General features: G+C 37.3%; 1 protein-coding gene across 3 annotated transcripts in view; it reads right to left on the bottom strand.

The window, feature by feature from the left end:
* Nucleotides 1-12,286, bottom strand: part of pdgfd (platelet derived growth factor d) — an 80,717-nt gene extending 68,431 nt beyond the window's left edge. For 2 of the 3 annotated variants that reach the window (XM_041993824.1, XM_041993823.1), the window contains exon 1: nucleotides 11,653-12,286. In XM_041993824.1, coding sequence (XP_041849758.1) covers nucleotides 11,653-11,770 — 118 coding nt within the window. In that variant the 5' untranslated portion in view covers nucleotides 11,771-12,286. The remainder of the gene's footprint in view (nucleotides 1-11,652) is intronic. The other variant, XM_041993825.1, reaches the window with a different exon arrangement.
* Nucleotides 12,287-14,713: the final 2,427 nt, after the last annotated feature.

Genomic DNA, 14,713 nt, shown 5'->3' with positions numbered 1-14,713 from the left:
TTTGTCAAACAAAATTTCTCCTCAATGCACGCGCACACGATACATACATATGCATCTTGAATTTTAAAGTTTCATGAGAAACTGGAAGCATCTTCAGGACTATATTCCTTTGTGTCTTTTTTCTTGTGCAAACATCCAGACTACAATGTTTAAGTATTATTGTATTTTACAGAGAATTCAGTCCTAAACAGAAGCCACAGATGAATAATGAAAAGTTCTGCTCTGCCTTTCCTCCTCATGTCCCCTTGAAACGCCTGCAAGTAGCAATTCTTTAGTGTCATCGACCTGTTGCATGAAAGGCCTGCATTAAATCTGGTTTACGTGGATTTGCCCATCTCTTCTTTTTTTCAAACTAGATTGTGACTAAATGGCTTTCTTAAGGACAATATTCATACTGCATGACAAATATTTTCAAAAAACTATATCATGATGAATTTTGCCACTCTTTACAACGAAAAACATTTAGAGCTGACTTTCTGGTCAAAATGTTGATGATGAGCTCATCACGGTCTTGAAGATGCACCCAGGTCAGAGCAGCAGCATGGAGGAGTGGTAGTAATGCTTTTCCTCCCACTGTAATCTTTCTACAAGGCAGAACAGGTGGAAACAGGGTTGCCGATGGGTATTATAAAATGCTGTATGAAAATCTGCAGAACCATATGGACTATGCAGGTATGACAGAAGAAAAACTCCAAACCCTTAACCTGAATCCACTTGATACTGAAGTGAGTTGAGAACAGCGGCTTCCATAAATAAGATATGTAACACTAATGGCTTTGTCAGGCAGCATTCATTCACTTCTACCTTCATTTCTACGTTCTTGATAGTATCATAGAGTCTCAGTATGTAGCTGATATTTCTCATTCAGATGAGATTTGTACAGTCAACATGGTCATTGTCCTCTGTGACGTCTCTGCTACATGTCATGTTTCCACAGTGATTCATATTAGTCTAACAAGTGTGCTGTTCATGGGAACAGTTGAAAATGTCACTTTTTTATGTGTTTACTCCACTAAAACAAGTGTAGTCATTATTGCCGTCTACATAAAAACTTTATTGTTCACTTCGCCTGAGCAGAGGCTGCAGTTCGGTTGTAAAGGAGTCCAAATCGCAGCAACATTCAAAACCACATTTAGGATTTTCAGTGAAAAGACTTCAATTTCTCAGTAAGAATGTCATCAACAGAGTGTTCATTCAGACATGAAGCTGACATTTTCATTTGCTGTCTGATTAATGGAAAGTTTGGGAGGGACCAACTGGTGCTGTGTGCTTCTCAAAGACGGATTATTAAAAATGCATGTTATGTTATTAATTCATAATTATATAAAAAAAAAAAATCTGAAGATGTAAATGGTTCATGTAATTTTTGTGTTTTTTTTTACAGCACCATATAACTATTTGGTGGACATAAACAAGGTTGACTAGGCTTGAGCTGAATATAAACACAATCCAGTGGACAGAAGAACATGAAAGACTGTAGCCTTGAAAGAGCACAAACCTGTGGGTGAAAGTAATCATCAGAGAGGCTGAACAGTAAATCATTGTTAGCTTGTGTGGTGAAAAAAAAAATGAAATGGTGCAGCCATTCTGAGAATTTGAGGCTATTTGTTTCTTATATAAATACTTTTTCTACAGTTTGATGGATCATTTTAATTATCACACTCAAATCTTAATAGCTAACAGATAGCTGCACAATGGGTCCTTTAAATTTCCCTAACAAACCCTTCAGAGAGCCTGTTTCAATGTAGCACCATGTCTGAAGGGATATAAATGTAATTAACACAGCAGCTCCAGGTACAGTGGCATTACTGTTCACCAGTTTCTATAAACTGTAATGAAGCTGCGCTGACAGCTCATGGCAGTCAAATGCCAAATATGGATAGTTTTTTTCCCTGTAAAGTGTTATATTGTTTGTTCAAGGAGTCACTTTTTTAACCAGAATCTAATGACAGCTTTTATATTTACATTTTTGGCATGATAAAACATGTTTGAACTGATACGGTTCTTTTATTAAAGTAAAATGAATATAAGTAAATTAGTGAGCAAACCAATTTGTTCTGTTTACTAAATATTTTTACAGTTGACCACCACCCATCCTCAAAACACACATACAGTATAAGGATGTTTTCCTCCATCTTTGTCTCTGTAATACATGCAAACAAATAAGCAGTTTTCTCATGTATTTGCTGTTAAGTCACATTAGCGTTGTTTGCCAAGGACTGGGACAGAGCCAATGCTGAGAGAAGCTCACTATGCAGTTAATTTACATCATTTTAAAGCACACAGTCTCCTCCTTATTATCCTTCATTCTTATTCATTGATGCAGCTCTGAGTTTTTGGGATGCTGTGAATCTCCCTCTTTCTCAAACCTTTCACTCCATCTATGCTTGTCTTATCCCTCAATCTCTGCATTATTGTGATCTCACTGCTTATTCAGCAAACCCCTCCCATTCATATTCCTCTTTTGTGATGCCATGCACTCTTTTCTGCATTTTTTTTCACACCTCTTCTCTGTTTTTTTTCCCATATCTATTTCAACTTGTTAGTTAGTCTTCTGGTTCTAATAATATCCCTTTATCTTTCTCATATCCTCCACAGAAGCTTTCTGCCATATATTCTTGCATTCCTTAAATCTTCTTTCTTTTTTTTCTTAGTCTACTGGCCTAATCATGTTACATGCTTCTCGCCCTTTCCTTATATTGTCTGACTTTCCAAGTAACTGCCACCTCCTTCCTGTATCGCATTTTCCTGCTCCTCTATTAATGGCATCCAGTGGTGGTCAGAAGGCTCAGCTGCCAAGACTTACAACATCTGCTCTCCAATTCTCCTCTACAGTGTCCCCAACTCAGCTCATTTTTAGAAGTGCTTTATTGGCTTGTAAATTAGGTTATTATTGCCAAGACAAAACACATCAACAACTATAAATTAGTCTAGAAAATTCCCAAGTTTGCAATAACAAACTACTCTGTTTGGAAATTATTGTTGCTTCTTTTCCAATCTAAAAATGAGAGGAACCATCTGATTTGTCACTATCAAACAATTCAACCCTGATGGTATGGGGGTGCACAAATGTATAACTTACTCTTTTGTAAGACAACATTTATGCAGAATGATATGTGCATCTTTTGGAGCAACATGTTCTGCAAATCATTGTTGGGTAAGTTCTTACATCCTTCAGCAAGATAATATCAAAATACATTATGCATGTATTCCATATGGCTCTGTAAGTCCAAGTAAACTTGCTTCTCTGCAGCACAGTCCTGTCACCCATTTAACAGGTTAAACAATTATAAAATCTTGAATAAGGTAGAGGAGGTTATTAGGAAAGCATTGCAATAATTTGTATCCTCAGTTTCCAAACACTGTCAGTGTTTTTTACATAGTGACACAAGCAAATCAATATAATCCATATTTATTTACCTTTAAAAAGTGTCCCAACTTCTTTAGAAAAGTGCCTACAATTGTAGTTGATACTAAAAGAAAGCCTCTTGTGCACATTAATTTTCACAACGTTTGCAATTCCTTGTAATATGTTTTGCTTTACTAATGACCCAAAGGACACATTAAAATTTTGGTATTATACCCATAATATAAGCTAATTATGTAGCACAAATCACAAGGATTTACATTAGGAAAACGGCTCCAAGTTTTATTTTCTCAACTGTGATTGTCATGTAATTCTCCTGCTGTTACTTTGTTTAATTCGTACTACGAGCTCTTGCACTTTTACTACTTTTGATTTGCTCTGCATTTTTTTTTATCCCTCATTGTTTATTGAGTTTTCATGGACTAATCACAACCTGTGCAGCTGCTAGAGTACAGTTCCCTTCAACTGTTGCTTCTGCAACTTTGCCACTAAAGTCTCACTCCAACAGGAGAGGACTTTTACCTCATTTGGGGACTACTGTATAAATGTGATCCTGCCCACATATTCTCTACCTACCAGCAGATACCCCACATTAACTGTGTTCTCTAATTCTATTTTGCATCAGGATGCTAATGTATTCACTTTCTATTACTTTCATTAATATTAGAAATGTAATATAACACCGACTGCCACAAACTTCCTGAATGCTTCTGGTCTATTAGAAGTATCTCTTGATGAAGTAGTCCTGATTGCAATTCTTGCACTCAAGAATGAGTCAGACTGAAGATACATTTACACAAATAAATAAACACTTTTTTTTTTTTTAACTCTAGTATCTCCTTAAAATAACTCGTGTGATTTTAAGAACAGATAGGAAGTGATGAAGGCTGTTACTTGAAGGGCCAAAACCTAAAACATTTGGACAGTGTGGGCAATGGGGAGAAAGTGTGTGTGTGTGCTTTTTTTCTTTTTTACTTTTAACAATTTGGACCCGAGATGAATAAGTTATGTCTTTACTGAGTCTTTACTCATCGAGTAATGGCTAGCCATCCAAACCTGGGGAAAGCATGATTATGCCTTATTTATTTATTTTTTCCTGCCTTCAGTTTGAGTTCTGATCAGATACTGAGATCAGATAATCTGCTTATGTCTGATAGTACACATGGTTCTGCTCTCCCTTTCCAGAAAATTTCTTATCTCGGCTCTCCATTCCTCTATCAGTCCTGCTTTCTTCCATCCCCTCTTTATAGTCTCTCCATTTGGCCTGCCGTTGGTCTTACTCTATCTCTTTGGAAGCTGACAGGGCAGAAAAGTGGAGGGACCAGTCTTTTAACTTGGCATATCTCTATTCACACACCTTTTTCTTCTCCTCCTCCTCTGTGCCCTTCAACTTCCTTCTAGACTTACTCTCCCTCTGCCTTCACTTCCTTCCAAAAACCTAAGCACCACCTCATGCATGAGCATACACTTCACTTCATTCTCTTTCCAAGGCTTATTTCATTCTGTGTTCCCTTTTGACACACACAACAAACACTCCTCCCCCAATCAGGCTGTCCAAGGGGTCACCACCCTATTTTCTCTGTGCAGGGGAGGAAAGGAGAGTCTGCCAAACATTAAAAGGTGGGGTAGTTTTGGCTCATACAAAGTGTGGATGTATGTATGTGCATGATCACGTGTTTATTGGGGGATTCCCTTGAAAGGGAGATCCTGTAATTGTGTTTGCATGTGTGCTGGTCTAGTTGGGTGGGAAGCATGCTGGATGTCCGAAATGTGACTCATGAATTCCAGTAACCTAAGTGACACTCCTCCCTTCTGAAGCCTTGCTGTTTATTAGCTGATGGAGCTGTTAGGTGATATGACAAGATGAGGTTAACAGGTTCATGGACACTTATGCAAAAAGTAAGAAAATGCATTTAGGACAAAGCAGATGAGACTCAAACAGCTTACATTTGGGAAGACACATTGTCAATCTTCATAACAGTTAATGAATAATATAAAGTATTCTTACTTTTCCTCATACCAAACCCATAGCCATTAAAGGAGCAACCTTAAAAATGATCCACATGGGTATTTCTCTAAACTAAATCCCCTACATGCAAAATGTCAGGTCTAACAGTAATACAATATAAGAGTTTCCTGTTTAAGCAACAATAAGAAGCATTTAATTAAATAAACAACAAACGTTCTCTTTAAAGATAAAGATGGATGGCAGTGGTATGTGCGTCTTTTTCAACCTTCAATTTCAAGTTCAAGATCAACACACTTCACTTTCTTGATTTCAATTATTCACCCTTTCTTTCAGTTTCACTATCTCTTCATAGGTCACAACCTGGTCAGGGTCAGGCAACAAAGTTTCCTGTCAGGTTTCAGCACAAAGAGTACTTGGTTAGGTTTAGGAAAGGATAATGGTTTGGGTGCATTTATAATGTGTTACAGCACATATTTTTCTTGTCACAACATAAAATATTATCTGTTAATTTTGCTACCAGTGTTCATCAAAATACACAAAAGGTCACATTTCCTCTTGACATCCTTTGAGAGAGTTTTTTGCAGGATAAAAGCCTTACAAGCCTTACAAATCAACTGGATGTGTCAACTGATCACTGAAAAATAACCCTTGTAAATCAAATTTAATGCAAGAAACTAAAAAGAATTGGAAAATATTGCATTGAAAACCACATAAAATTAAGAAGCTAGTAGCCAAGGTGGATGCTTACTTGGTTATTCAAACATGGGCTCAGGAGAAAGAGAAGTCACCTGCCAATCAATTCGATGATCATATACATACAAAAAAAATCTTTTTTTGGTTTGCAAACAAGTATAGTATATTATCCACCGTGCACCTTTGCTTTCTCTAATAATGTCACAGTGCATAAAGTGTGACACTGTCATATTATATTTGTTTAAAGAGCTGGTGGGGTGAAACAGATTTTGATTAAAAAAATACAGAGAGGGGAAGATGGGAAGATAAAGACAAATGAGAAAGCAGGAGATTGAAAGAGGGGGATCTGGAGAGATGAAGTGATATGTAGCAAGGCATAGACTGATAAGACAGGACTATGGGAGGAAGGCAAACGATAAGAGACTTATTAGAAGAGAGGAGAAATCAGAAGGCTATGGCAGTACACTCAATAAAAAACCTGCTGCTCCGTAACCAAAAAGAAGTAAGATTTTATTCTCTGTTAGGCAGAGTTGCTTTATAACTAAATAATGATTTCATGACACTGAATGCTTAAGCCAGTGTGACCAACCTGTTTCTGCGTGACAGATTAACCGTGGCATTGACTATAAGCATGATTGCTCTCAACATTGTCCAACTGCAACTGTCCAGAGTACGTTTGTCTGCATAAATGTTGTTTAAGGATAAGTGTGTACTTTCATAAAGTGTGTCTAAGTAATATTGTTGCATAACTTTAGTTTATCTTAAAGCCAACAAAACTGAAAAATATAACACACTTATTTTGAAAAGTATTTTGCACTGCACCCGTTTGTAGGCACAGCACTGGAAAATGTCTGCACAGTACCTCCAAATGCATGCATTTAAAAGCCAAAACTTTAAACCACAGTAGTTCAGCGCACACTGATGGTCATTCAGATTAACCCTATTGCACAGGAAAAATAAATCAATAAAAGGAAAAACTCTTTTTATGTCTAAACTGGTTTATAAAAGATGCACTTAAAGTAAATATTTTGCTTTTCAGGTCAGGGGGATGACAAATTCTCTCTTTAAATTTACATTTAAAAAATGCGATGTAGCCTACCATGGAAGAACACCCCGATGTGCTCTTAGAAGTTAACGTATAAACAGAACTACTAATGAAAAGCCTCTGAGTGTTACAAAGCACAGAACACACTTGTCAAAAGGCATGTGTGTTCTTCTGCTTTTTTTTAGTTTTAGATTTTTGTTTTATTTTTTCACTATCAATTACAACATAAGTAAAAAATGACCTTTACAAGAAGCAAAAAAATTAATGTGACACATTTGTTTTCCATGTCCATCTTTTAGGGTCTAGAAAAAACAAAATAAAGTAAAACACAAAATGCTCATTACTCTAAAGGTAAGCTTCAGGGCCTGAGAAGGCTGTAGCAAATTTTCAGCTTGCATATTTTTTGATCATTTATTTTAGATCATACATGAGTTTATGGTCAATATTGTGTTTGCTTCTTTACAGATGATGTAAAATTTGCTTCCAAAATTCGCTGGTCTTTAATTTAATCAATTCTTACCTCTACCAGTGAGTTGTCCCAATGCTACTGACTACATACAACGTAAGTCCAAATCACGATCCACCTACCCCCATGCTTAAAACCTAGAGAAGTTTCTTAAAGTAAAATGCATTTCCTTACAAATAATAATCTAACTAAATTTCAGTTTCTTTCACTGGAAGATTCCCCAGCATTGACCATCCTTGTTGACAGAATATGGACATTCTACGAACTTGACAGAGTGTGCATGACAGAGAAAAATCAAGATATTCTTTGTCTTCTAATTTTTTGCAGGATACTCCATTTAAATACAACCTCACAGATGGAGTCATAAACCCTATCAACTAAAGTCCATAACTGTACAAAGCCAAATAAGCAGACTTTTTACCAGCATTAACTGACAACTCAAACTGATGTTAGTCTCAAAAATGTTTTAATACCTACTGCAACCTTAATGCCTGCCATTGGCTATATTCTCTTTAAAACAATAAAAAACATGCTAACAAAGTTCAGGGAGGCTACAACAAATTGAGAGTTTGTGATATTATGTCTGACTATGCGTGTCTGCCTGCATTTGTGTATTAGTTTTTTTAGCCTATCTGGGTCATCTAGCCTTTTCTGTAGAAATAAGTTACTCAGAGCAGAAAGGCCAAATAGTTTGTGAGTTGTGCAGTGTGTTTTCATGTGCATTTTTATGTTTCCTTTTTTAATAATACACTCTGTCTCAGCCCTGCCTTGCCCAAACCCTTTTAATGCACACACAGAAACACTTCAATGGAAGGCGAAAAGAACAAGAGAAACGCTGAACAAACTCAGGAGAAAAAAAACCTTTGGGGGAATTCCTCGAAGTGAGCTAGACATTCTGTCAGAACATTTACACACAAACACTCATATTCAAAATACACTAGGGTATACGCACGAGTGCGGTCACAGTAGTTAGTGGACGAGTGAAAGCTGTGGAGTCCCTATCAGCATGAAGTTCACTCATGCACAAGGAAGCAACTCTAATCAGCACCAGTCAATCAAATAACGGAACTAAGCTCTCATGTTCCGCATAAGCTGGATGTTAAGGGAGAACCATACACACTCTCATACATAAGTGGGGATAACTTCTAAGCAGCGAATTACAGCCAGACTGCAGCAGATTAAAGGGCTTTTAAATCTGAACATCTAACAAATAGCCTATCTCACTATACTCAGTGATCACATTGTCTCATAGCCTGTGTTGATCAAGAGATGAAGGACTTTGATCATATCAATCTGATTCCAAATAAGTAGAACAAATATACGATTTGACAAATGGTTCAGGATGACCTCCATTACATAGCTGGCACCCCTTCCTAATGAGTGGTAATGTGTCATAAATTTCACATTTTACCTCTGAGTCAGGCAAATTAAGAATTATGTTGCTTTAATGACAACTCTGAGCATTTTAATTGTAATCCTAATAAGCCTGTCCAATTATTGCATAATCATATAATCGAGATTATTTGAGATAATCGCAGTCATTTTGCATGATTGTGACACTCATTCGCTTCCACAAAAGCAGCTGGGTGAAACTTACAGAAATTCAGTTTGTTTCCCACATTGTTTTCTACTGTATTTTTTTTTTCTTTTGCCAAAAGCCCTAAACATTTGGATGTTATTCGTTAGTTATGCAGATACCTTTGCATAGCCAACATCCAGTTTAAATGCAACAGAAATATGTTGAAAAAAACTGATTTTGACAGACTAGCCGAGCAATCCTGTCACTGGTATGCAAGTCACTAAAGTGTTGCAAAATTCCAGTTAGTCTTTACTATTCTGTAATGCTTCATCTGCCCACTAACATGACTCCATAGATAATTTGTACAAGCAAAAAAAAACAAAAAAAACAAAACAAAAAACAAAACAAAAAAAGGAAAAAAACAAAACAAAACTGGGATCCAAGAAAACACAATAGAGTGACTAAACAAAATTCTGGGATAAACTGCATTCATCACCACCCATCTAACGCTTATGGATAAAGTCTAATCAATATTCTCAAGCATTTTGACATGCTGATATGTTCTGTCTCTTAGCAGACTTAGGGCTCATTTATGTTCATTTTACCTACATATTTAGATACGTATGTTTCAAATGTTGTCAAACATTACTGTCTAAGTACTCCCACGCGTGCTTTACGTTGGCATGGCTGTTAGGCAAAACATCCACTAGATGAACAGAGCTTACTTCCAAGTTCCCACATCAGGGAACAGCAATCTGTATAACAAATGTGGCAGCGGTGGTGGAGATCATGATAATGCACATTCTTAGAAAAGACACATAAAAAGAGACAGCGCAGTAGAAAGTGATGGCCTCTGTGGCCATTAAACACATAAAAATGCAGATTTTATGCTCGTTTCATTGGTTGCATGTGAGCAATGCTGCCCCCATGGTTTCCGGTGGTATTGCTCCATTTGCCGCATTTAGGTACGCATCTCTCTACGCAAGCTCTCTAAAAACACACTGAAATATGCACAAAATATATGCAAAGAACAAACAGAAGGCTTCAGAAGGCTCTGTCCATATGTGTATGCATATTCAACATTGAGCATAAATGAACCCTTGCTAAGTTCCCCCCATGCATGTGTTTAGTGTGTGTACAAAACATGATAAAGACAATGACGATGTCTCTCAAGATAGGAGAAAAAAATATTCCATTGTATCCCACAACAACTATTTCAAGGTGCAGTTGGCAGGATCACATTTGAATTTTTAACTAAAACATTTGCAGGAAAGGTTCTTAAACATAAAAGAAAAAGTCAAATTTCCCTAAAAGAACTTGAAAATGACCCTGTGATAGGCCACAGTGGAGGTTGGCACCAAAGCACAGCGATGTGAGAGAAACACTAAGCAAATAAGGACTTTATGCTTATGAGGAACTACTGAACACATTATCAGAAATCACATCATTTAAAACATTTTATTTTACAGTATATATATATAATTTAGGACTTGAATCATTTCGTCTTTGTGCCTTTTCGCACATTGCAACAATTTGTAAAAATTACCATTTCTGCTTTATCGTGAAAACAGATTTGCCTTCACCTGATCTGTTCCTCTTGTATTTTGAGCTATCAGCATATCACTGACACTTTAAATTCTTTCCTAATGAGCAAATAGTGCACGTGTGACATCTTGATATGGATGCCACATCATGGTGGGTTAAAATGATAAAACTCAGCTGCAGACTTTGGAGTAGCTAGTGAGATTTGTTTAGACTCAAATGATTTATCTCAAACAGATTGAGAAAATTTACTTCATACACTTGATTTTTTTTTTAACTTGTCCTGTCCAGCATTGTAGCAAACAGAGTAATGGTTTATATTTGTTTTTGATGGGCACCAAAGGTCATATAAATAATTAATGTGCTGTGCCAACAGACAAACGTAAAGCCTTGACCTGTTTGTCCACATTTTTTTAATCTACTTAGACACATTCACAGGGATGATTGGGGATTCAGGCCTCAGCAGGCAGTCATCCAAGTTAGAACCTAATACACTGGTATTTTCATGTTTCCCAGCCAAAAGCAACCCTGCAACTGAGTGTGTATATGCCATCAAAGGTAGGCCACTGCACCCTGCCTTTAGCCTTACAGTCAAGTAAAAGGTTAGCATGGCACGCCTCCAGGATGTAAGATATGCAAGAGGATCAGGGAGTCTTCCCACTTCAGCTTTGATAAGGGACAGATGCTCTGTATCAGTGACATGGTCTCATCAGAAGTAAATTAGCACCTAGATGGCTGAGACTTGTGTTTGTAAGAGTTTGTCATCAGAGAAAACTTGGTTTACCCACTTTAAACTATTAAACTTTAATTATTACACAAAATATGACTTCAGGACCTCAAGCTATCACAAGAAGTAATTCATTCTCTTTTGAATAGCTCATCTTTTGCTCTTAATACCACTAATACCACTTAATACCACTGCTGAGCCACTGAGCGCCCAAAAACATACAGTTTAACATTTGCTGACTTGTCTGTACTTTATTAAGGACACAGATTCAAAGAAAAAAATTAGGCTGCAGGAGAAGTAATGGAGTAAAAAAAAACATCTCACCGTCTCTCCTGCTGTTGCCTCTAAACACTTTGGCGGTAGAAACTTGTGCCTTCCCGACTCCGGCTATGGTCCCAAACAATAAAACTATCCACATCTGGAAAACCACAGGTCTTCTCATGGTGCTGACAGATTCACACGCGCGTAAAAACCTCGTCCTCTTTACCTTCCAGTGGGTCAATTGCAGGATGATTTACTTGAAAATCCGCTCCGTGGAGTTTTTCTTTGACAGCTTTCCATTCAGCAATTTAGAACTTTCAATAACTCTCCTCTACAAGAACATAAAAACCACTTGTTGACTCCTATGACGTCTGGACACTGTGTCCCGCGTCGTGCCACAACGTCTGAGCGTACTTTCCTGTGAAAGTTAAGCGCACGCACGAGGGTAAAACTCCAAAACAGCGAAGAGCAGGTGGAGGATAATATAGCTCCGTTCACGGCCAAACATGAGGTTACAGGCGCCGAACTTCTTATCACAGTGAAGCCCAAGAAATTCTTTTTAGTCGCTGATAAATATCCCGCATTGCTCACAACAATTTTGCGCCGTGAAAGCCTGCGCGCGTCAAACTTTGCCAACTGGCCGGCGCGCGCTCACGACATGCGTGTAATGTGGGTGTAACTGTAAGCGATGCTGGGACGGCAGGTCAGAAAGGGAGATCAGAAGACACATCTATCTATCTATCTATCTATCTATCTATCTATCTATCTATCTATCTATCTATCTATCTATCTATCTATCTATCTATCTATCTATCTATCTATCTATCTATCTATCTATCTATCTATCTATCCAGAAATTTCAGCTAACACGTTTCTTTGGTTAAAATATATATATATATATATATATATTCTCTCAAACAGTTACTGTAAATGCAACTCTCTTCACAAACAATGACATTTTCTTCTCCATTCACTGCTTCACACATTTTTTTTCTTGTTTTTCTTTTCCAGAAATCCCTCAATGGGCAACTTTGTGGAAGAAGGAACAGAGGGCTTTTTACATTGTTATTAGGTTTGCTGTAATAACAGACAATAACATTTTGAAGAGATTTATGCATTTAGGTTTTGCATGTTGTTTTTCCATGAAAACTATGAACTTTACTATATAAAAATGGTTGCAGTGTCCAGGTTTAAAAAATGAAACTCCTGTGTGAATGTTGTTAATCTGTATTCTGTCAAATGGCCAACAGGGGAAACTCCTGTGGGTAAATATGTTTATCCATAAGTCCAAACAGAATTTTTTCAAAATTTCTCTTAATAGTTACTTCATTGTGTGTTTATGCCTTAGTTGTTTTACATTATAATGTTCATTTAGCAAAAGTTCATCACATTTACTGTAAAACTAAAAGAATAGTATGCTTTAGTGTGACACTTCCTTGGACTAGTGGGCCAAGGGGCATGCTAGATTTTTGCAGGTCCTGTAAGAATCAACACTTACATCAAGCACCCTGTTGCAAATGACAAAGACCTAAATGGGCAAAATGCAAAACACAGTGTTTCAAAATTATTTACGAGCCCACAGGCCTTTTCACACACTGCAGTCAAGCCAGGACTGATGTACCTTCATTGTGCATCAATATCATGTGTGAAAGTACAGAGGTGGAATGGAGGGTCAACATCCATCTGCTGTTAATGCGCCTCTGAGAGGCAAAACAGTCCATGATGTATAAGGAAGAACCCAGAGTCACAGAACATGCCACTCAAGTCAATAACATCAGGACACAATAGAACAGAACAGAAAAATTTCATGTTGCATCACCAAAGAATAGTACAAAAGTAAATAGTACATACAATATCAGTATACACATTGTTAGCAATATCACAATATCTACATTTTTAAGATAACTATTTATATATTTGGATATTTTCAACAAGAATAAAAATCATTCACATGTATTTCACATGAAGTAGAGCTAAAGTAAGTGTTAGGAATGAGATTCATCAAACAAACTACATAAGTTTATGGATATTATTATGGAGAGCTTTTTTTTTTTTTTACAGCTATTAGGACCAGAGAGGACAAATCCTGTTAGGCAGTGGCTCCTTCACTCTGGAATATCCTGCCTCTCTCTTTATAATGCCTAAATTCTGATTAATTGGTTGATTCTGGTTGAAAAAATAATAATATATTAAATATATATAGTGCTTTTTAAGGCACCCAAAGCCTTCGTGCCCTGCTGCCGTGCTACAGACTGACAGAAACGTGGCATCCAATCCACACCAACGGCCTCTCTGACCACCACCAAACAGTCATACACAGCAGTGCCAACACTGGAGGCAAGGTGGGTGAAGTGTCTTGACCAAGGACACAAGGATGAAGTGGGATGTGAACCAACCTTCCGATTACAGAACGATCCCACTTCTCCGCCTAAGCCTCCAGTGCCTGATGCAAAAAGGAGCAGTTTAAGGGGGAATAAAAAGGAGCTGAAATCTATTTTATCAAATGACAAAACAAAGGTTTGTGACAGTGTGAATTCATGTGTCCATAGTGTTTTTATTGTCTTTTATGTCTTTTTTGTTTTATACTAAAGCCCTTTGTGCTTTTTATATGTAAAGGGTGCTATAAAAATGTCTTTCCTTTCCTTCCTTTCTTCTTACAGTCTGATGGCTGTGGGCAGGAATGACCTACAGTAGCCCTCCTTCCTGCACTGAGAGTGTAAGTCTTGTGCTGAAGGAGCTGCTCAAGGTCTATACCACGGGATGAATTGGGTGGGTGGAGTTGTTTATGATGAATTTCACCTTGTCCAACATCATTCTATCTGCCACTTCCTTGATGGTATCCAGTGGACAGCCCAGGGCAGAGCTGGCTCTCTTAACCAAATGTGTTAAATTATATAAGATAATATCTCAATTGCGTTATTGTGGCAATTTTGTTTCTTTACAGTCTTTGAGCAGAATAAAGTTTTTTTGAAACATTTTCAGATAGATGCTTATCTGATGAGAAAAATTCCCCAGGTAAATTCTAACACCAGAACCATTTTCACACATGAGCAGAGGGTTATCTGTGTGAGAAACATACTCGCCACTAAAATTCTCCAGAGTGGTGCCTGGAGTACTAAGGAGT

This window comes from Melanotaenia boesemani, chromosome 9 (assembly GCF_017639745.1).
Source record: "Melanotaenia boesemani isolate fMelBoe1 chromosome 9, fMelBoe1.pri, whole genome shotgun sequence".
Classification (NCBI taxonomy): Eukaryota; Metazoa; Chordata; class Actinopteri; order Atheriniformes; family Melanotaeniidae; genus Melanotaenia; species Melanotaenia boesemani.
The sequence above is the reverse complement of the archived record's forward strand: the minus strand, read 5'-3'. Positions and strand labels throughout refer to the sequence as shown.